Here is a 22,752-nt window from a genome sequence, read left to right on the forward strand (position 1 = left end):
ATAAACACTGATACATTCCTAGGGAATTGGGGGGAAAAAAAATGGAAAATGAAGGGCCTTGTTCATGGCACAGGCTGTAGAACTTCTCCAAGATTATTCCTATTCGAACCACAGCATCTCTTTTAGAAAATCATGTAGTCCTGATTTCAAAATTCCCGGTGATGGAGAATCCATTACTGATTGTTCCAGTCATTAATTATATTCACTGCTAAAATGGTTCCAGTGGTTAATTACTCACTGTTAACTTGATCTGCCAGGATAGATCTGAAAAGGGGGTGTTGTGGTGGTGGTTTTTTAAAACCCTTCCTGAGGTGAAATGTTCATTCTGAGAGCCTGACACAGAGCTCTTAAGCGCAGATCTCACTGGTTCTATGGACTTATTGGGATCATAAGTTGGATTCCCTTCACACCCCCCTCACCCCCAAGTATTCTTAAAAGTACGGCATGAGATGATCAGTTTCTTGGTTCTCTGAAGGAAAATCTTCAGATGACAAAATGAAGGAGACGAGCAAAATTTCTTCTTGGACTTTCAGCACAAAAGCCACAAAGCACAGAGCAGAACCTGTCAGAGAGCAGCTGCTTCTAGTGTATTCACAAGTAAAAAGAGGGGCTCGTTTGGCCAGATTTAGCAGAGAGTTTAATAGCCAGGATACAGGCAGAAAGCCCACTGGGATTGTGTATAGCCAACTCAATACAGTCCCCCCTGGCAGTTTTTTTCTTTGAGTGTCTGCTGTAGGTTAAACTTCAACTCAACTTTCCTTAGGAACACGTTTCAGAGTAGCAGCCGTGTTGGTCTGTATTCGCAAAAAGAAAAGGAGGACTTGTGGCACCTTAGAGACTAACAAATTTATTTGAGCATAAGCTTTTGTGAGCTACAGCTCACTTCATCATTAGGAACAAGGAGATCATGAGGCAGGAGCCAGCCTGATCTTTCCCCGGTCACTATCAGCTGAGGCTACCTCAAGATATTGCTCCGGGGAGTAAAACAAAAAGGAGAGGGAAGGTCAAATCCAACCTCTGTGCCAAAGTCAGTTTTAAAAACTTGTGGCACTTCAGATGCTTAGGCACTGCAAACTGGCCAGGCAGAGTTAATGGGGCATGCACAATGCTAATTCACAACTGAGCAAGGACTCGATCATCAGCTGGAATCAATCAGCATAGCTGCAAGAACTTCAGTTCACGGTAGCCGAGGGCCTGGTCCCAGAAGTTCCAGTTCTGTGAGACAGGATCTTTGAGTCAGCTTTAATTATGTCCCCTGTACAAACCTGGCAGAGGCATAATGTAATCAGCACCATGCATCTGTAAATGCTTCAAGGCTTCATTGCAATCCTTCAGTGTGCTCAGTATAAAAGCAAGGCATGCTAATCAATAGACGCAGTCAAGATGATTCTCTGCGATGCATCACCAGCCATGCTACGAATGGCATTTGCCCTTGTTTTGTCAGGAATTAGACAAAGATGCAGAGGCAATTTTTAGCACATCAGATATTTTAGCACTGATCGGATATGGATTTAGCGGGGGGAGAGGAGGATTTGAAATCAATTATGCAATTTCCCACTTTCCCATTCTCACAGAGCAAAATCTAGCAACAAGATTTCTCCCCTCCCCATTTACACTGATGACATACTAGCTCATTATGGGGAATTTATTCTCATGGGAGACTGGAAGCAGGGAGGGGAAAGGGGATTTTGTATTTTTTACCCTTACTGATAAATACCCCATATGTTGCCCAATATCTGTAGCTTCAGTCTTATATATTCTGGGTGTGTAAACTGCATACAGCTGCTCAAATCATATCTTTGAGGTTCAGGGCCACTTTCAGATTCCCTTGCAATGCCAAGAGAGTCTAAGTTCCATCTTGTCAGAGTAAATTTGGGGTTACATTAATGCTAATGAAGATGCAAGGATGCAGTGCCATCTCCTCAGCTCCCAGACACACATTCAAGCGTTGGCTAATCCAGCAGCCTAAATCCAATTTACTCTCTCAACATCTCTGCCAAGCGCAGTAGGGAGTGAGTTTGAGAGTCTCATGGAAAAGGCATTGCAGGAGTTAAAACAGGTGCTCCGGACCCATCTCCTCCCCTTCCCGCTTCAAAACATGCAGAAGGGAAGAAGTCACTTTAAACCATCCCTGGCAATCTACCTCCTCTGCCCTTCCGAGAGGGTGGCTCTGCATTAAGGGGTGAACAAGATCATTCAGTTTGAACTTTACGTAAATCGACTCCTGTGCCCTGCTTAAGTGACAGGTTTCAGAGTAGCAGCCATGTTAGTCTGTATTCGCAAAAAGAACAGGAGGACTTGTGGCACCTTAGAGACTAACAAATTTATTTGAGCATAAGCTTTCGTGAGCTACAGCTCACTTAGATTCCCAGACGTGCCTTTGTATGCCAGCAGGAGCAGGTAACTTCCTCTCTTAGAGGGCTGTTTTCCCCTCCCGTACATTAATGACAATAATTTAGAGAGTCACTTGCAAAGCCCAAAACCCCCTCATTTCAAAAAAGAATAACAAGGAACCATTGTGATGTAAATACTAGAGCAAGGAGACAATGCACCTTCCAGACTGATGTGATAAGTGTTTGCTAGCATGCAAGCATATTCTTTGTAATTACCCCCATAATTCCCTCCCCACACTCCCCTGAACGGGTTTCAGTGAATTGTGGAGCATATTAAAATGCTCCAATTAATCATGCAGCATTGAAAAGGTCATTTAATTTTGCTTTTAAACAAGCAAGTGCATTAACACAACCCCCCCCCCCCCCCAGGAGCAGACAGTGATGAAACGAGTGCAGGTGTTGTGGAAGTGAATTAAGTTCTGAGCATTGAAATAATAAAAAGGGGTGTCACCAAGAATGATGGACTGGCAGGGGCCGCAGAGTAATCTAATTTTTAGCATAAAGACTCGGCAAGCCTGCCTGACATGTTGGCTTTATGTAGGGCCAGTTTAGATTCGTTCCCTAGGGACAAAACCTGTCGGAGGAGAGAGACCTTTTCTTCTCAGGGAAAGTAAATTTATCAAAAGTTATCCTCAGGCAGAGACTATACAGAACAAAGGAACAAGCTGGCAGACATCTCAGGGTGCCAGGAATCTATTGCTTTAAGAGAGCAAGCATGGTCCAGTGGTTAGAGCAGTAGCCTAGATCTTGGGAAATATGGGCAAGTCACTTAAGATAGATTGAGGTGCTGATAGGGTAATTGCAAAGGGATGTAAAAGGTACAAGCTAGATTTAGGAGTGTCCCAACAAGGAAGGTGGCTTTAAAAGCAGAAATGGGGGGTGGGGGGAAATTAAAAATACAATTGTAGGGTGGATTTAGTGCTGGTGAAAGGCACTGGAGGAAATATTCTGTCATGCAATGCACTATTAGACTGTGGATCTCATTGCCACAGGATGTTAAGGCCAAGAGTTTAACAAGATTCAGAAAAGAATTGGATATTTTTATCTGCAGGTCAAGATCAGAATTAGAATCATTAATGCCAACAAAACCTGGGTGGGATATTAAACTTCCAGGGTTTAAGCCAGTCTTTGTCTATTAGAGATCAGGATGAGCCCTAATGTAGGGTGCAGTTTATCCCCCATCTGCCACCTGTAGGAATCTTGCACCTTCCTGTGAAGCCACTGTCAGAGGCAGGATCCTGGTCTGGATGGATCTTGGGACTGATTCAGTCTGGCAGTTCTTGTATTCCTGTTTCACATGGGCCACCTAACATCCTGGAAGAAATCTACTGAAGAAGAATTTATTAAAAGCAGCCACATGTCCTTGGGCCAGTGGCTTTTTGTATTTCCTTTGCTCTTATTTCAGTTATGTACCTGTTCTGAGTAAGAATGTTTTCCCTTGCAGTCTAGCTCTTCCTTCTGCATGCTACCGCCATGAAGTCCTACTCCTGTATGACATCCCGCTCCATAGCCATAGTAATGAATGTGATATCACACGTGTACATCACCGAGGAAGTATGGGAAGGGGAGGAGCAAAGAACTTTGTTAAAGACCGTCTTTAAGAGTTGGAAAGGGCTTCAGGAATCACATTGGAAAGGTATACCAGTCACCGCTCTTTAAGCACTTTTAAAAGTTTCCTCCAGATCCTTTTTTAAAATGGATGAGAATTTACTGGCTTTACAGTGGGCGCTTTGCTGAGCTACACACAGCCCCCGTGTGGTCCTTCCCTCCTTGCTGGTAAATCCGTACCAGCCATTCCCCTGCCCAATTCATATTCGAGCAGAAAGCATTGTTTGCTGTGAGCACGTCAGGAAAGTCAACAGTTGCCACTGGAATCTGGTTTTAGTGGTCTAAAATCTCTCTTTTAGAAGAGAGGCTAGTCCTATAGAAAAAGGGGAAGAGTCAAGGGAGACTACACCAAATATGAGCCCCAGGAGGATACAGGATGGATTGAAGAGGATTGTAAGGGAAAATAGGAATGGAAAGAACTTGCAGCCAGAGGGAAGAGGGGAGAGACTGGAGAATAGCACTGTCACCAGGAAAAGGCAGGTCTATGTGATCGGGGACTCTTTATTGAGAAGAATAGACAGGCCTGTAACTAGAGCTGATCCTGAGAATAGAAGGGTGTGCTGTCTTCCGGGTGCTAAGATACGGGATGTAGACCTGAGGTTGAAAAGGATCCTCAAGGGAGCAGGAAAGAATCCCCTAATTATCCTTCATGTGGGAACAAATGATACAGCCAGATTCTCGCTGGAAAGTATCAAGGGAGACTATGCTAGGCTGGGGAAGACACTTAAGGAAATTGAGGCTCAGGTGATCTTTGGCGGGATCCTTCCTGTTCCTAGAGAAGGGCAACAGAGGTCTGACAAGATTATGACTGTCAACAGATGGCTTAGGCAGTGGTGCTATAAGGAGGGCTTTGGGATGTATGGCCACTGGGAGGCATTCACGGACAGAGGTCAGTTCTCTTGGGATGGACTTCATCTGAGTAGGGAAGGAAATAGACTTCTAGGATCGAGGCTGGCACAACTGATAAAGAGAGCTTTAAACTAGGAATTGGGGGGAGATGGATGGGAGATGTCCAGAAAATCTCCACGCCAGATTTTAGCATTGAGAGGGAAGATGAAGTAAGAAAGGATACAGCCATGGGTAGGAGAATGTATATAAGGAGCGAGGGCGGTGTGGATACTAGTCTAATAGGTTATACTGACTGTAGAATGACTGTGCCTAATAGGGTACAAAATGTGAGCGAGGCCAAACAGCAAAAATTAAGATGTTTGTACACCAATGCGAGGAGTCTAGGTAACAAAATGGAGGAACTAGAGCTACTGGTGCAGGAAGTGAAACCAGATATTATAGGGATAACAGAAACATGGTGGAATAGTAGTCATGACTGGGCTACAGGTATTGAAGGGGATGTGCTGTTTAGGAAAGACAGAAACAAAGGTAAAGGGGGTGGAGTAGCATTGTATATCGATGAGTTAGAATGTAAAGAAATAAGAAGCAATGCAATGGATAAGACAGAGTCCGTCTGGGCAATAATTACATTGGGGAAGAAAACTAGTAAAGCCTCTCCTACGATAGTGCTTGGGGTGTGCTATAGACCTCCGGGATCTAATTTGGATATGGATAGAGCCCTTTTTAATGTCCTTTAATCAAGTAAATACTAATGGAAACTGCGTGATCATGGGAGACTTTAACTTCCCAGATATAGACTGGAGGACCAGTGCTAGTAATAATAATAGGGCTCAGATTTTCCTAGATGCGAGAGCTGATAGATTCCTTCATCAAGTAGTTGCTGAACTGACTAGAGAGGATGCCATTTTAGATTTAATTTTGGTGAGTAGCGAGGACCTCATAGAAGAAATGGTTGTAGGGGACAATCTTGGCTCAAGTGATCATGAGCTAATTCAGTTCAAACTAAATGGAAGGATTAACAAAAATAAATCTGCAACTAGGGTTTTTGATTTCAAAAGGGCTGACTTTCAAAAATTAAGGAAATTAGTTAGGGAAGTGGATTGGACTGAAGAACTTATGGATCTAAAGGTAGAGGAGGCCTGGGATTACTTTTAAATCAAAACTGCAGAAGCTATCGGAAGCCTGTATCCCAAGAAAGGGGAAAAAATTCATAGGAAGGAGTTGTAGACCAAGCTGGATGAGCAAGCATCTTAGAGAGGTGATTAAGAAGAAGCAGAAAGCATACAGGGAGTGGAAGATGGGAGGGATCAGCAAGGAAAGCTACCTAATTGAGGTCAGAACATGTAGGGATAAAGTGAGAGAGGCTAAAAGTCGAGTAGAGTTGGACCTTGCAAAGGGAATTAAAACCAATAGTAAAAGATTCTATAGCCATATAAATAAGAAGAAAACTAAGAAGGAAGAAGTGGGGCCGCTTAACACTGAGGATGGAGCGGAGGTTAAAGATAATCTAGGCATGGCCCAATATCTAAACAAATACTTTGTCTCAGTCTTTAATAAGGCTAAAGAGGATCTTGGGGATAATGGTAGCATGACAAATGGGAAGGAGGATGTAGAGGTAGATATTACCATATCAGAGGTAGAAGCGAAACTGAAACAGCTTAATGGGACTAAATCGGGGGGCCCAGATAATCTTCATCCAATAATATTAAAGGAATTGGCACCTGACATTGCAAGCCCATTAGCAAGAATTTTTAATGAATCTGTAAACTCAGGAATAGTACCGAATGATTGGAGAATTTCTAATATAGTTCCTATTTTTAAGAAAGGAAAAAAAAGTGATCCGGGTAACTACAGGCCAGTTAGTTTGACATCTGTAGTATGCAAGGTCCTGGAAAAAATTTTGAAGGAGAAATTAGTTAAGGACGTTGAAGTCAATGGTAAATGGGACAAAATACAACATGGTTTTACAAAAGGTAGATCGTGCCAAACCAATCTAATCTCCTTTTTTGAAAAAGTAACAGATTTTTTAGATAAAGGAAATGGAGTGGATCTAATTTACCTAGATTTCAGTAAGGCATTTGATACCGTGCCACATGGGGAATTATTAGTTAAATTGGAGAAGATGGGGATCAATATGAACATCAGAAGGTGGATAAGGAATTGGTTAAAGGGGAGACTGCAACGGGTCCTACTGAAAGGAGAACTGTCAGGTTGGAGGGAGGTTACCAGTGGAGTTCCTCAGGGATCGGTTTTGGGACCAATCTTATTTAATCTTTTTGTTACTGACCTTGGCACAAAAAGTGGGAGTGTGCTAATAAAGTTTGCAGATGATACAAAGCTGGGAGGTATTGCCAATTCGGAGAAGGATCGGGATATTATACAGGAGGATCTGGATGACCTTGTAAACTGGAGTAATAGTAATAGGATGAAATTTAATAGTGAGAAGTGTAAGGTTATGCATTTAGGGATTAATAACAAGAATTTTAGTTATAAGTTGGGGACGCATCAATTAGAAGTAACGGAAGAGGAGAAGGACCTTGGAGTATTGGTTGATCATAGGATGACTATGAGCTGCCAATGTGATATGGCTGTGAAAAAAGCTAATGCGGTTTTGGGATGCATCAGGAGAGGCATTTCCAGTAGGGATAAGGAGGTTTTAGTACCGTTATACAAGGCACTGGTGAGACCTCACCTAGAATACTGTGTGCAGTTCTGGTCTCCCATGTTTAAAAAGGATGAATTCAAACTGGAGCAGGTACAGAGAAGGGCTACTAGGATGATCCGAGGAATGGAAAACTTGTCTTATGAAAGGAGACTTAAGGAGCTTGGCTTGTTTAGCCTAACTAAAAGAAGGTTGAGGGGAGATATGATTGCTCTCTATAAATATATCAGAGGGATAAATATAGGAGAGGGAGAGGAATTATTTAAGCTCAGCACCAATGTGGACACAAGAACAAATGGGTATAAACTGGCCACCAGGAAGTTTAGACTTGAAATCAGACAAAGGTTTTTAACCATCAGAGGAGTGAAGTTTTGGAATAACCTTCCAAGGGAAGCAGTGGGGGCAAAAGATCTATCTGGTTTTAAGATTCTACTCAATAAGTTTATGGAGGAGATGGTATGATGGGATAATGGGATTTTGGTAAGTAATTGATCTTTAAATATTCAGGGTAAATAGGCCAAATCCCCTGAGATGGGATATTAGATGGATGGGATCTGATTTACTATAGAAAACTCTTTCCTGGGTATCTGGCTGGTGAATCTTGCCCATGTGCTCAGGGTTTGGCTGATTGCCATGTTTGGGGTCGGGAGGGAGTTTTCCTCCAGGGCAGACTGGAGAGGCCCTGGAGGTTTTTTTGCCTTCCTCTGTAGCATGGGGCATGGTTGACTGGAGGGAGGCTTCTCTGCTCCTTGAAGTTTTGAACCATGATTTGAGGACTTCAATAGCTCAGACATGGGTGAGGTTTTTCATAGGAGTGGGTGGGTGACATTCTGTGGCCTGCGCTGTGCAGGAGGTCGGACTAGATGATCAGAGTGGTCCCTTCTGACCTTAGTATCTAGTATCTATCTAGTGGTACCAAAGGAACAGGTGCCGCTCTTCAAGTGTTCAGACGCTGGCAGTTTGACCTGATTTCTTTCGAAGCAGAGCGAGCAGAGTTTTCCTTTGGAAGTGTAATCGCAGGACATGGAGAGACCTTCTCAAGCTGGAATCTGAAGCGTGATTGGAAAAAGTAGTGACTTTTCTGTTGTCACTGCCATTCAGACAGGTCTATTTCTCCCCCTGCCCATCTCTTCTTAGATGCAATTAATGAAAATTAAGCACCAGATCAATTCTCTATTCACATGGCCAAGAACGCTAGAAAATGACACTATAAGACTATAAATAAGACACTTGACTGTACAGTGGAAAAGGGCTGAAGTGTGAAGATGATCCTATTTGAATGACAAGAAAGAGGTGTATGAAATTCTTAAAGGAATTCTGCTCTTGTAGTGTGGCACATGAGATTCAAATACCAACAATTCACAAGCAGAAACCTGACAGTAGTAGAGTAGCAGCCGTGTTAGTCTGTATTTGCAAAAAGAAAAGGAGTACTTGTGGCACCTTAGAGACTAACAAATTTATTTTGAGCATAAGCTTTGGTGAGCTACAGCTCACTTCATTGATGTATCCGATAGCATGAAGCATAATCCAGTGTAAAAGCATTGCGTTAAGGAATGAGAACAAAGAATTAGAGGAAGATTTCCTTCCTATCCGCTCCACTGAAGATGGTAGGAGCTGGTGACTCTGTCAGCAGGGAAGCCTTTTTGCTCAACAATTCTTGAAAAATACTCTCTTGAAGGCAAGAATGCAAAAGCTCAATATATAATCCCTAGCTCTTGTCTAGCACTTCTCCTTGTAGGTCTCAGCGTGCTTTACAAAGCAGGCGGTGTCATTAGATCTTTTACACGTAGAGGGAAACTGAGGCACGGGCAGGGGAAATGAGATGACTTGCCAAAGGTCACCCAGCAGGCCAGCAGCAGAGCTGCGGAAAGAACCTGTTTCTTGAGTCCCAGCCCAGTGCTCTAAACACTAGAGACTTTGGGTCAAACTTTCAAAATGATTTAGCTTCCTAATTCTCATTGAAAGTCAGTCGGGTGGAGGAAGGCTTTCTGGCAGTGAGAAACCAGGGAGGAAAAGTTCTTGGGAACCACTAAACCTGAAATGGCAGATGCACACAGGCCTCCCGTGGGGCGGCAGCATGGTCTGATGAACAGGGTACTGCAATGGGGCTTGGAGACCTTCTGTTCCCAGCTCTGCCATGACTTGCTGCGTGACTCTTCTCTGGGCATCTTTCCTGTCGCACCCTTTGTATATCATCTCAAAGCTCGTTAGGGGCCCTGTGTGTGTGTGTGTGTGTGTGTGTGTGTGTGTGTGTGTAAATATCACAACACAAGATCGAAGCCTTTTTATTCTTTTAAAGTAGGAAAAAAAAAAAGAGCCCTGATCCTCGGAGATGCGAAAGCAACTTTGAACACCAGTTGCTTTCAGTGAGAGTATTCAGGATTAAATTCTGATGATCTAAACCAGGGGTTCTCCCAAGAAATATTTTGGTGGCTCAGATTGCGGCCGCCAACTCTTGCTGGTGGCTACTCTGACCATTTTTCCTAAAATACTGAATTAACTTTAGGAAAAACAAATATGCACACATACATGTCCAAATCATTGTAATTTATTTATGTAGAAGTTTTTTTGCAGACAAAATAATCTACAGTTGTCTGTCTTCTTTACTAGACCTAAACCGAATAGAAACACAAATGAGGTGCTTTGGCATGTTCTACCTGTTTGGTTGTGGTGGTTTTTTTTTTTTTTGTTTTGTTTTTTTTAAGACTTGCTAGCTAGCAAGTCTGCTACTGTGAAAAGTGATATTTGTACATTTGTTAATATCGCTTTTCCCAGCAGACTTACTCAGCCCCGGCAAGCTGGGGGACAAATTAAGCCCTGGATGTGGCGGGGGGGTGGGATGCAGTGGCGATTTGGGGTCTGGATGGAGGAGGCAGCCGGGGTCAGGGAGATGGTGGGGGGTGAGCCTGAGGTCCCACTGCATGGCTGGAGGCAGTGGGGGCCAGGGATGACATACGTACCTGTGTGTGTGGGGGGGGCATGAGCCCAGGGCCAGAGCATAAAGCCCTGTGGCTGGGGGAAGGAGCCCACTGCCACAAAGCCAGAGCCTGCTGCCCACCACCCCAGGGAAGGTGGAGAACTCCCAATGATCACCAGCTCCTCCAGAAGGGGGTAGGGACCAGCCCCTGTTGGTGGGCCTGGGGGAGGGCCCACTGCTTTGCCCCCCCATCACCGCCCCGGAGTCTGTGGCCCCACAAAAAGCTCCTGGTGGCCACATTTGAGAAACGCTGATCTAAACTTCCAGTCAAGAGACCTAACTGGTGTCTCCCAAGATAGACTGCAAGATATTACAGGCCCCCCCCCCCACCCCCCCAGCCATACACAGTTGAACAGCAAACCTCTATTTTCCAAAGTTCTCTGGTATTGGAGTTTTTCTATATAAGAGAAACTCCATCGGGACTGATCCCAGGTCTGTCAAACATGATCTCAAGAGCAGGCTTTGTCATGATAGACCCAGTGATACATTTTCCAGGGGAGCAAAAAGCCAATCATGTGTGAGTCCTGCACGACCCAAGTTGTTCCTAGGATAGATGTTGAAATTTGCTGACGGTTTAGAATAATTGTAGATTTGCTTTAGGAGGATGTGTGTTTGTTGCAGTTTCTTGGTAATAAAAACGGCAGCTGCTGGTTTTGCCCGGCCACTGTGTCTGTGTTGGAGAGACTGCACGGTAAATAACGCGACTGGCACAATGTTGAGTTTTCTGGCTTGCTTTATACTGGAGGATCTAATGGCCCTTCTGTCCTTAATATCTAAAAATGAAACAATTTTACTGGGACCTCATTCACCAGGATAATTTTCTCCAGCTGTAGAGATCTTCCTGTCCACATCTCTCATTCACCAGGCATTGTGAAATGCACTAGCCCCTGGTGTTTTTTCAGTTAACTATGATTAGCAGCACGAACTAATTAACATGGGCTAACTTTTCCTTTTCCCTTCCTAATGCTTTTGGAACCCACTGACATGTTCCAATTAAGGGGCACAGGTGGGGAGCAGATTGGAGTGACTCAGAGCACTCGCAGTTGGAACAAATCAAGCGCTTTGCGGAATGTCACTAATATCATTCAAATTGATGAAGTTGCGCGCGTGTGTGTCTGTGGTGTGTGTGGGCGGGGTACGGTCAGTATGTGTCTGTTGACAATAAGCATCTGAAATGGCAATATATCTCCCGGTTGCCTCTATTTAGGCATGAGTGGCACAGGAAAGCTTTAGATACGCTCAGCATGGGTTGCAGAAGAAATAACTAGGGGTGGCTTTTTATCATTGCCAACTTTCAGGCAAATGCATCTCGACTTCAGAAATAGATTGCTTGCTTGATTATATAGATCTATAATGCTAGCAGCCTGGCGGTTGCTTAGTCTGATCCTTTTCTTTTCATTGCAATCTTTAATTTATGGACTGCTCTATGTTCTGGTCATGCTCTGTGCTTTTAATTTTGTTACCCTTTTGTGCTGACAGGACAGAGATGAGAGCCAGTTGTCTTTCTGGTGCCAGCAAATCAGTTGATGATAAACTGTGCAAAGCCGCTGCTTGCTTGTCTGATTTGTTCTGTAGCTTCAGGCTTACTAGGTGCTCTGCTAGATGCAGAAGGACAGATTGTGGCTTTGTCGAGTGTATGGCCTCCATGAAGACATGACGTAAGTGAGAGCAGTGACTAACGTAAGCAGGGTGAGAGTAGGACAGGATTACATGAATAGGTTCACGCAATCATTTAGACCGGTTGCATACACTTAATAGTTGAAGCTTTATTAATATCCCCTGAATCGTCCTCATTAATTCGCACCAAATCAGGTCACTTCTTGTAGGCCATGCTGCAAAAGTGACCTTTTAGGATCAGAAGCCGACCCTGGTAGGTTTTGGGAAAAGCAATCCCTCCTTGGGGAAGTGGAAGCATGGGACTAATCACAGAGGTGGCAGTGGAGTGGCTACGGAGAGGCTGACAGAGAAAGGAGAGACAGAGGGAGAGTTCTTTTTAAGTTGCGGATGGGATTTTCTCTAAGTTTTTCAGTCACTTTTGAACATCCTTCCCTCCTGCAAAAATCCACGTTGTTCTGATGGGTACCTTTGCTGAAAAAGGGTGGCAGCTGCTAAACCTTTCTGCCACTTCTGTGCATCTCATCTGAGCCCTCGTTGAGCTCCTCCACAGCAGAACAGTTCTCCCTTTTCCCTCCCCCCCAAAGTTAATTTTAATCGTTGGTGAGAGCTGCAGGATCCACCGAGAGCCTCCCTTTCTCCCTTTTCTTCAGGTGTCAGTATATTTGTCTGCATCTGTAACTTTCACTCCATGCATCTGAAGAAGTGAGGTTTTTACCCATGAAAGCTTGTGCTCAAATAAATCTGTTAGTCTTTAAGGTGCCACCAGACTCCTTGTTCTCTTTCTCCATAGACACCACCCAGCATAGATAGCAACAGGGCAAGTTAGCCCTTTCCCAGGCAACGCCATATCTGGGGAAAGAAAGCATCTTTCTCGCCACACCTGATCAGTCCTTAGCCTCACTCTGCATCTGCCGACAAAGGTTTTGATGGTGGGCTTGTTGTGGATGGGTGTCTGCATCACTGGGAACGGACTGAAGTCATCAACTCCTTTCACACCCAGTTGCCTCTTGGGCACTGTTGGCCTTGGTTCTCTTTCCTTCCCAATGTTGGTGTTTGGTTTTTGCAGGCAGTATACAAAGGGTTTAGCAGTATGTTGTTTGTTTGCCCCCAGTTTACCGAGAGGGAGAGTTATTTCAAGTATATGATCCACATCGCCCTGGATGAGTGACCCATCCTCTTCGTTATTTACCACTCCCCCAAGTTTTGTGTCATCCGCCAGCTTTGTCAGTGATGTTTTTCTTCCAGTCATTAATAAAAATGTTAAATAGCACAGGGCCAAAAACCACTCCTTGTGGGGTCCCACTGGAAACACACCCCATTCGCAGTTACGTTTTAAGACCCATCAGTCAGTTTTTAATCCATTTAAGGTGTACCAGGTTAAATTTATATTCTAGTTTTTTAATAACAATGTCATGTGGTATCAAGTCGAATACCTTATAGAAATTTAAATCTGTTATATTAACACTATTACCATTATCAGCCAAAATTGTAATCTCATGAAAAAATATCCAGTTAGTTTGAGAGGATCTATTTCCCATAAATCCATGCTGATTTACATTAAGTACATTGCCCTCCTTTAATTCTTCATTAATCGAGTCCTGTATCAGCTGCTCCATTATCTTGTCGATGATCAGTGTCAGGCTGACAGGCCTACAATTATCTGGGTCATCGAACAGTGGCTCCTACAGATCCCCAATTCACGCAGGTAGATGGAGAAGTCAGAACTCTGGGTGCTTTCAACTCCCAGTCTTTACTGCTGTTAGAAATGGCCTAAAAAGTGACGATGCACTAAATAAAGCACAGATTTTCCTTCCTCCTCCTGAATTTTTTTTTTTTTTTAAACCTCTCATTAGTTTTACTCTGTTATCTCATTGTGTCTGTTCTGCAGGAACACGTCTGGCTAAGGTCAGCTTTCACAGAACGTAAGTGTTTTCCTGTTTGAGTGTGTTTCACAATCACATAATTTTCTGGGAAGAAATCTCTTTGCTTTTGAGGTCAAACACAGATGAGGTTTGTAAGGCTCTGCCACCCTCATAATAAACACTAAAGGGTAGGGAAGGTAACATGCTTTTAGTTTAACACATGCTGTGCAGTTTGCATTGAAACAGGTTTCTGCTTCACCTTTCTCTTGTTTTGCCAGGGTGATTTGGGCCCTGGTCATGGAATCTGATCCCAGTGCTCATGCAGACCCAATCGCAGACAACTGGTGTATTCGCTGGTTCTTGTTAAATTCATACTTCCTTTAAAAATTAATTTATCCTTGACCCTCTTCTTATCCTATGTCTAGTTATTGAGAATTAATTTGCATGAAAAATGTTTAAACCCATGAGGTTATGGAAAATATTGTGAAATAAGGAAATTAACTGCATTGTTCCAAACTTCCTGCATTGTTGATTTTTGTTCCTTTGAATGTTAGGAATTCTGCCGTCTCCGATTTAGAAGGCAGCAATGTCTTACTCTCCTGAACAGTTCATCAGCATTTGCTAATCTGGCACTGCAGGGTGTTGCATCCAATTGATTCAATTTATGGATCTTTGTCCTTTTTAGTTCATATCAGACTGTAGCACTTACATGAAGTTCCCCTCTGTGCACACCCTTCCAGTATTTCATGGAAAATGTTTACACTTCCCCATGTTTTTTTTTCATCCACTCATCATATATTCTGTAGGACACCTGATCCTACCCCAGTCCATCTTAGACAGACTCCCATGGAAAATCTGGGAAATGCTGAGAGGAAGAAAAGATTTGTAACATTTTGCTAAGGAAAAGTCCTTTCTAAAAGAAGTGTGCCTCATCAGGGTATCTTCTAATTGCCGGGTTAATGGAAGTGAAAGCACCCTGATTAAATTGCAGTAGAATGATGATAGCAAATATGTGATTAGCATTAATAACATCAGTCAGAATATAATATGCAAACGAGGGGATAATAGTTTAATTATTCATCTTCAACCTTTATATTTTTTTAAAGTCACTTTACTCATCAAGTTTCTCATTGCTAGCTCTGGTGGTTTAGTGTATGCTAGTTTATATTGCTGCTCTCTTAATTGAAGAAACAAAACCAGGTTGCCACTGTCCTGTCTCAGGTAGAACGAAAACCCTGATGTCCCATGCTTTGAACAACGATCCCTTTCTTGACACTTTAAGTTCTTCCAGCCTTTGCTTTGCGAGTACCTTGCCATCCGTTTTGTCTCTAGGGTTAAACCCTTTAATGAATCCAGGACCTGAAAACTGCAAGAAGAGAAGCTGCAATTTCTAGGGAAACGAGTAGCACCGAAAGGAGCTGAAATTTGCGTCTGTTAATCTCTGTTCCAAGGGGAGGCATACTGAAATCTAACACATTCTCCAATCTTTCCTCCCCTCTCCTCTGCAGGCTTTCTGTGACCTTTTCTAAGCTGGAAATGTTGTCACTAAATTCTGTAGCAAGCAGAAAGTTGGATTTAAACAGCATATAAATGGTGGAGGAGTTGTGCCAATGAGACCTACTGAAATTCATTTCTTTACTGCCACATATAGTCTTCTAGTTGAATGTATGGAGGTCGGCAGTGACATCTGGTGGCCTGTCAGGTTAACCTCAGCTGTGAATTTCCTACATGTCTCTTGGTGTCTTTTTGAATCACAATTTTGCTGTCACACAGGGACGTGTTTCCCCAGCCTATGGTATTGCAAGTTCCTACTGTCTATGGGAGAGTCCATTTGGACTTACTGCAAATCCAACACTGACCTGGAAACGTGATATTGTGTCTGACTGGTTCAGTGAATTGCCTTCTTGGACAATGTCTTTGTGTAGGAGCCCCTTTCCTGGACCAGGACTCCATTGTGTTTTGTATAGCACCTACCACATTTATTTTGTTTTTATATGGGCACATTGTCTCCTTCCCCCATCTATGTATATTTTAAAAAATAGAAAGCTGTATCATCAAAATATTCTCAATGCTGTTAAAGATATGATCGTACTCTGGAAACGATTCAATAAAATTCAATTGTATGGTCCTTATTTATTCTTTCACTCAATTCCAAGGAAATATGCTCAGTTCTGAGTTAGTTTTTTCCCTCTCCCTAATTGCCAGTGCTGCAAACTCGGGCCTCAATTGAGAAAAGCCTCCTTTTTCAGAAATGCACTTAAATACATGCTTAAGTTCCATTGCAGTTAATGGGCATGAACAGATGCTTACAGTTAAGCATGTGTTTTTTGTGCTCTCCTGAATGGGGCCCTAGATCTGAGGCCCCAATCCTTCAAAACATGAACCTTAAAGTGCTCAGAGGCTTTGCTGAATCAGGGTCTGAAAATCCGGCTTGAATGTTTTCTGCCTGTATTCCTGATGTGCAGTGCAAGGTTCCATGTGCAGTTTTGACTGTGCATGAGCCAGAATACAATGCAGCTCGCTCTTCTGTAGTTTTATTGGCTCAGTAGTGCTGACGGCAGCACACATTTTGTCAGCAGAGTAAGGTACTGTATGGTTAGAGGTTTTTCTCACTGTAACTACACTTGAATTATGTTGATATATTTTTTTCTTTAAAAAAGGTGGCATTTGGAGTTTGTTTTGAAACCAAAAATTTTGTACAAAATTTAAAAACACCAAACTGTCTTTAATGAGAAGCCGGTGTATATTCACAAGTATATGGGCATGAAATAACATCTTTATGTTTTTAAAATCCTGTTCCCTGCGGCTTTTTCACTGCCAGATCCATCACTGTATATTGAGTGCAGCCAATGCAGAAACTTCTGCAAAATGCATTAGGTTTGCAGATGAAGGATGGAGTCAAAATTCCAGTTCTTGCAAACCCACAAAAAGTCTTTAAACTGCTGCTTTGTGGAATCTGCCTTATGAAACCTGACAGTTTGTGAAACCTGCCTGGTTTAGTTTTTAACTACATAAAGTTTTTTAACTCAGGCCCAGTTTGTGGAAAGACATGCTGAAAGTCATCAGGCTTCTCAGTGAGCTTGGTTCTGTCTTCTTGATTTGCAGGGAAACCCTGCAAAGCTTGATGGCTTCCCTTTGGGTTGGTTTGAATTCAGAACTCTGGGAGGTGTGAACCAAATCCAAAAGAAACTTTTGCATGAAACCCTGAGAATCAAACACACTGAGCAGTGCCCAGATCTGCCTTTAAAACCTCTGCAGATTCCAAAGTTGTCTTTGAGCATTGGGTAGGGAGGAATGTAGAGAGAGGAAGACTCACTCGCACACAAACAATGTTAAATTTCCCTCTAATCCATTTCAGGGCATCAGTGAACCTCCCCATGTCGCCTTGTCTAGGAGCTACGATCCGAGAGCGGTGAAAGAGAAGTATGACCCCGAGCCGACTTATCACCAGGAGTACGGGAATGAGCTCTCCATCCGGATAGGTAGAACTGGGCTTCATTCAGGCAAGCATCCTGTCATATACCAACAGCAGAGTTAGAAAAACTTGATTAAATTGGCTCATAGACCATAATACTATATGCTCAAAATTTAATCAACTTCGGTGCACATACACACTTTCTCCTTTTCTCTTTCTTGTTGCAGGCTGGCATCTGGCCCAAGAATCATTGCTTCTGTTTCTCCTTCAGTTCTCAAAACCACTTGCATGAATTATTAATAATTAGACATCTAATTTGACAGTGAAATGAAATTCACTTACCTTGAGATAATAGTTTTTCAGCTGGGAAGGAGTGAGCAGCTGGGTCACTTTTGCCTCTCAATGCTGAATTGTATGCACCTGTGACCCTGGTGATGGCTTGCTGTAATTATGGGCCATGACTGATGGTCACTTTGTGTCTCCTTATTCTGGAGGATAATAGAACTGGTAGCTGTTAGAACATGGAATAAAAATATCCTGTTTTAGGGAATATTTGTTTCTTTTTAACAGTTTTTTAAAAACCAATGGGAACTTCTGATCTAATTTTGTAATCTGAAAGCATGTTAAAGCTTCCCACTTTTAGGTGCGTGTGTTCAGTGCTTGTACGGCCCTGTGACAAAGATCAAGTGTTGCACCCATACCAGAGCCGATGTGTCTTTTGCAGGGGGTCTAAATCCTTCCCTTGTGGGAAGACGAACTTGCTCTAATAGGATTTTTCTTCTCTAGCTACTGAGAGTCTGCACCAGGCAGAAAAATGCAGTTTGATAAATGACTAGTGAAAAAGTCTCACTACTTTGGTATTTTTCTTGAGTTTAAGCGTATCTGGAACACTAGCGCTACCCTGATTTCTCCCCTCCACGTATGGAGATGGGAGCACATCAAATAAAGAAGTGAGCCTTTCTGCGAAGAATTGCGTTAGCTTCTTGGGTGAGGTTTTATTCTTTATTATATAGTTGCATTCTTTATGAAAAACTGTTTTGAACCAGAGTGCTTTTAACTTTTTAAAATTTTAGACGGGGGTTTTGAAAGCAGCCTAAGGAGGTTAGGTGTCCAGTTACCAGGGGATGCATCATGTCTTCAAGCTCCTTTAACAAGTCCAGACTGAAACCCCAGCTAATAATTCTATTACTTTGGAGCATTTTGCATGCTGGCAATTTTATGTCCTAAATGTAATGTAATTTCACTCTTAAAATAATCATGCATCTTTCTGCAAGTTCAGAGCTACTCTGTTTTGTGCATGCATCTACTCTTGGTTGTAAATGAAAACCGTGGAGGTTGTTTTGAGAACAGAAGCTTTCCATTATGTACTGTTGGTTTGCTCTCGCTGGGGAAATTTCTTAAAAAAAATGACAAATCAATACCCTTTTATTCTCTTCAGTGATATTTTTTTTTTTTTTTAGTTTTTTGCTTGTTGGGATGAACTTGCTATTTTCACAAGACACAGCGTGATTGCCAAGAAGACCGATGGCAAATAGAGACAGACAATAACTGTTAATTAGCAGCTTTCACTATGCCCATCAAGAATTTACCAGCTGTGTTCTTGTGAAAATTCTCAGGGCACATAATGGGTATTTTATTAATCTAAATGGTGGTACTTGCTAATGTAAATTTTGACATTAGTCACTGTTGAGTTATTAATTTAACTTTAACTTTAAAAATCCCAAACAAGTAAGCTTAAAAAAATCCAGCACCTCTGCCAGGGCTTTGGAGCGGAGCAGCTCTGGAGCAATGGAGCTGCAGGTTTTTGCCTGGAGCTGGAGCTGAGCCGGAACGCAGCTCCAAAGCCCTGCCTCTTGCATTGTTCTGCAGTTGAGTGACTTAAAAGGCATAAGGTGGTAGTGATGAGTGAAGAGGAGAGACTAATATTGACTTGATTGAAGAGGAATGAAAGTCCAATCCTACATAACCAGGGCCCTGATCCTGCAAAGATGTGCATAGGCTTAACTTTACTTCCATGAGCGCAAGTGTTCACAGGATCAGGGCCCTAATTACCGCCCCGTCACACTTAGCCAATATAAATCTTCAAGTCAGTGAATCCACTCAGTAAATGGGAAGATTCACCCCAGATCTACCTAAAAGAAGATGATGGGGGCTGAGGGTGGGGTGGGGGAGTCCAGTGAGCAGTTGACCTCGTGCTAGTAAAACAGGAGTCGATACGATACTTTTCAATAAGTTGGGGAGGCTGCTCCATTTCCTTCCATGTCTGCTTGTTGCCTTCGTGCCCCCTTGTCTGTATGTTCCCACTGGATGAAAGCGTGGCTGGAACAGGAGTGGATACCATCTGGACTGACCCCTAGTGAGCGTTCTGCAAACGTGTGATCTGGGTTTTACTTTGCCCCCCAAGTGTTGAGCATCATCTTTCTCCTTATACAGACAGTGCTTTGACCTTCCATCTTCAGGTATTAGGTGAAGCAGTTCTAGAAACTGATTTTATAAGCTGCTGCCCGTGGGAACAGGGCAGTGTTAATTTTTATGGGTGCAGTTGCAGAGGTCTTTACAAAACATCTATCCGTTATTTAAAGCAGCTTTGAAAATACACGTGTTTCCTTTGGAGCAATTTTGCCTGTACTCCGTCTCAAGCAGACGTGTAAAGTGAAGTGCTGTGAAATGCACATCTTTAGTCTCAGCGTGTTAACACAATGTGGGATATGCATGCAGGCTTAATAACTGCTAACAGTGTATTAAAGTCAAGGCCAGATTCAGTCTCCAGACATGAGACTGGTGTAATTGCCTCTCCCCTCCCATCGCCAGGTGCACAGTCATGCTAAGAGCCTGTGTTAATGTTGGTCTGTATTCCTTGATGCTATGAAAAGCATTCCCCTAAAGGGTAAAATTCAGCCATGTGCAGAGGGGCCAACCCAAGGGCCATGCAGCACTTGTGGCTTGTGTAAGCCCTCTGCATGGGTGTGCATTTCACCCACAGCAATTAGACTCTTGCCCAGCAGGAGTTGGGTGCACAGGGTCAGTTCAGGTTGTGTATGTGCCAAAATGCATTGCACCTGAAGCCCGGTCCTGGAATGTCCCTCCTGTGGCCTGGTTGCAGAGGAGGTTGTGGAGATGCACCTGTGCGGATTAGGAGAAGGGGCAGACTCGAGCCGGTACTCTGGTGTCATGGGCCCGCTTCTGAGTTTGGAACACAATGCAGGCTGATTCCTAATTTAAATGTGCCATTTGCTTGCAAATAGTGTCCTTGCCTCTAATCTATGCTATTTACAATAGCACTTGGCTTAAAATAAAGCCAATGCAATGTAAAATCCTCTCTCTTAGGATCCACTGTTATGCCTAAAATCAAATAGTTGTTAGATTTACTGTTCTGGAAATGACGTGCCCATAGGATCTGATCTTCAGATTGTCTAATACCACCCCACTTTTCCACTGTTTGGTTCCCACTGTGGGCCAGGCAGCTATTGATTGAACCATGAGCCCTTGCGGATTTCCAAGGGTGATGCATCTCTGGGGCTTCAGCAGCTTCCTCAATTTACTGGTTTGTGGCATGAATCAGATGGTCCTAAACAGAAAGTTCTTGCCAAGATTTTTAGCCTGATGCTTGGTGCTTGATACCTTTTAGGTTAGTTCTCTTAATTGATTTTCTTGATGTAGAAATCTTAATTCGAGGGCATGGAAGGGTTCAAGTCATTGAAGGGAAATACCCTTCCCTGTGCAAGGTCTTTGGAGAACAGAAAATAGCAGGCAGAGCCCCCTTAGCAGTGGGGTTGCCTGCGGTTACAGAGAACCCCAGAAGCAATGTAATGATCCAGCCCTGAGATGCTTGTTTGATTTCCCTCCTTCCAGGGTGGTTGAGTTCAGCCAAGTTCTCTTCATTTTCCAGTCTGAGTAGCCGCCAGGCTCTGCTCAGTTCAGAGGTGTGTTTCAGGTCCTCCCACCTCTGAATATCTTCATCCAAGTGGCCCTTTTTGGTCTCCTTCAAACCTCCTGAGCGAGGCTTTTCTCAGTCAATGCACCATAGGCCATTCCTTTCTTTTCAGCAGCAGCCCCTGTCTCGGATTGTGCTTTACTTGTGCTTGTTTTTGTCCTTGGAGTGACTTGATTTCCCCCCCGAGTTGTTGGGCTCGTTGTTTGAATGTCTGTTCTGCCATTTTAGAGACCCATATATATGCGGTGGGAGCTCTTAGGAAATCATAAAACAGTCTATTCCGGCAGCAGACTATTTTGCTGATATCTGTCTTCTCCAGACGTTTCCCTATAAAAGAAGAACAAGTTATGTTAGCACACATGGACTTCACAGCCCTCTTTTAATTTGCATATCTATTCTACCTTCCCTGCGAATACCCAGAGTCTGCACAGACGATTATTGTCAGGAACGCAAGTAACTTCAATGTGGGCTGGTGCCTAGGGACGTCTCTGCAAAAACATGTTGACTATGCCCCGCTAGGTAAGCCTGGCAGTGGAAATCCCCTCTATTTGAGGGCCGGTGCAGTGTCAGCTAAGCTAAGTTTGACATCAAGGTCAGGGTTCAGTAGGTGGAGTGGCTCTGTCTTCTGGCTGTGGTTTCAGGATGCATAGGTATCCTGAGGCCAGAAGTTGACCCCTTACATCACAGCTACATTTAGGCTTTGCTCTTGTTTAGGTCTCAAGAAGGATTTGCAGACAGTGGCGTGTCTGGAAACTTGAGCCATGAATCATGGTTATTGAAACTATATATTAACAGTACAGGGATGATGGTTCCCAGCGATTCTCCAGCGCAGAATGATTCATATTGCTCCAAATTAGACAGGAGAGTGGGAGGGTGATGCTGCTCCCCAGCCAATCTTAGTCTTTCTTTCTTCTGCTTCAATTATTCCTGCTATAGTATCGTAAGTGAAGCATCCATCATATCAAACAAAATGCTTTCTGGCTGGTTCCAGTTGCATTGTAACAGGCTCTTACACTGAAGTCCCCGGAGGGTCCAGAATTAAATGTTAACTATAATTTCGGCACTGGGAAACACAGCCCAGTGTGTTCCCCTGCCTTCAGAGAGGTACTGTTGGCTAGAGGGAATATGACTTAGTGTGGTGCGTGCTGAAACAGTGTCTTTGCAAATCAGGAGTCATTATTCTGCAGGATGAAGGGGCTGCTCAGATGGAGCTAATTTGTGTGTGTGTGTGTGTGTGCGCGTGTGCGCGTGTACACAGATGAGCGCCCGCGCACATCCATGCCTCCACAGAGTTTTCCCATGGGAAGTCAGTGAGGAGTTGCATAAGTGAACAAGTAGCTAGGCCAGTAACTAGGACTATGAAGTGCCTCAGATGCAACCCTGCACGTGGGATTCACCACACAGATGGCTAACGTTTCTCAGCAGTAGAGTGGAC

General features: G+C 43.4%; 1 protein-coding gene across 10 annotated transcripts in view; it reads left to right on the forward strand.

Moving 5' to 3' along the window:
• Positions 1 to 22,752, forward strand: part of SLC39A11 (solute carrier family 39 member 11) — a 430,131-nt gene that overhangs the window by 77,288 nt on the left and 330,091 nt on the right. For all 10 annotated transcript variants that reach the window (XM_043497571.1, XM_038371445.2, XM_043497575.1 and 7 more), the window contains one exon: positions 17,327 to 17,471. In XM_043497571.1, the coding sequence (XP_043353506.1) occupies positions 17,327 to 17,471 (145 nt within the window). The remainder of the gene's footprint in view (positions 1 to 17,326; positions 17,472 to 22,752) is intronic.

Source organism: Dermochelys coriacea, chromosome 14 (genome assembly GCF_009764565.3).
Source record: "Dermochelys coriacea isolate rDerCor1 chromosome 14, rDerCor1.pri.v4, whole genome shotgun sequence".
NCBI classification, from domain to species: domain Eukaryota; kingdom Metazoa; phylum Chordata; order Testudines; family Dermochelyidae; genus Dermochelys; species Dermochelys coriacea.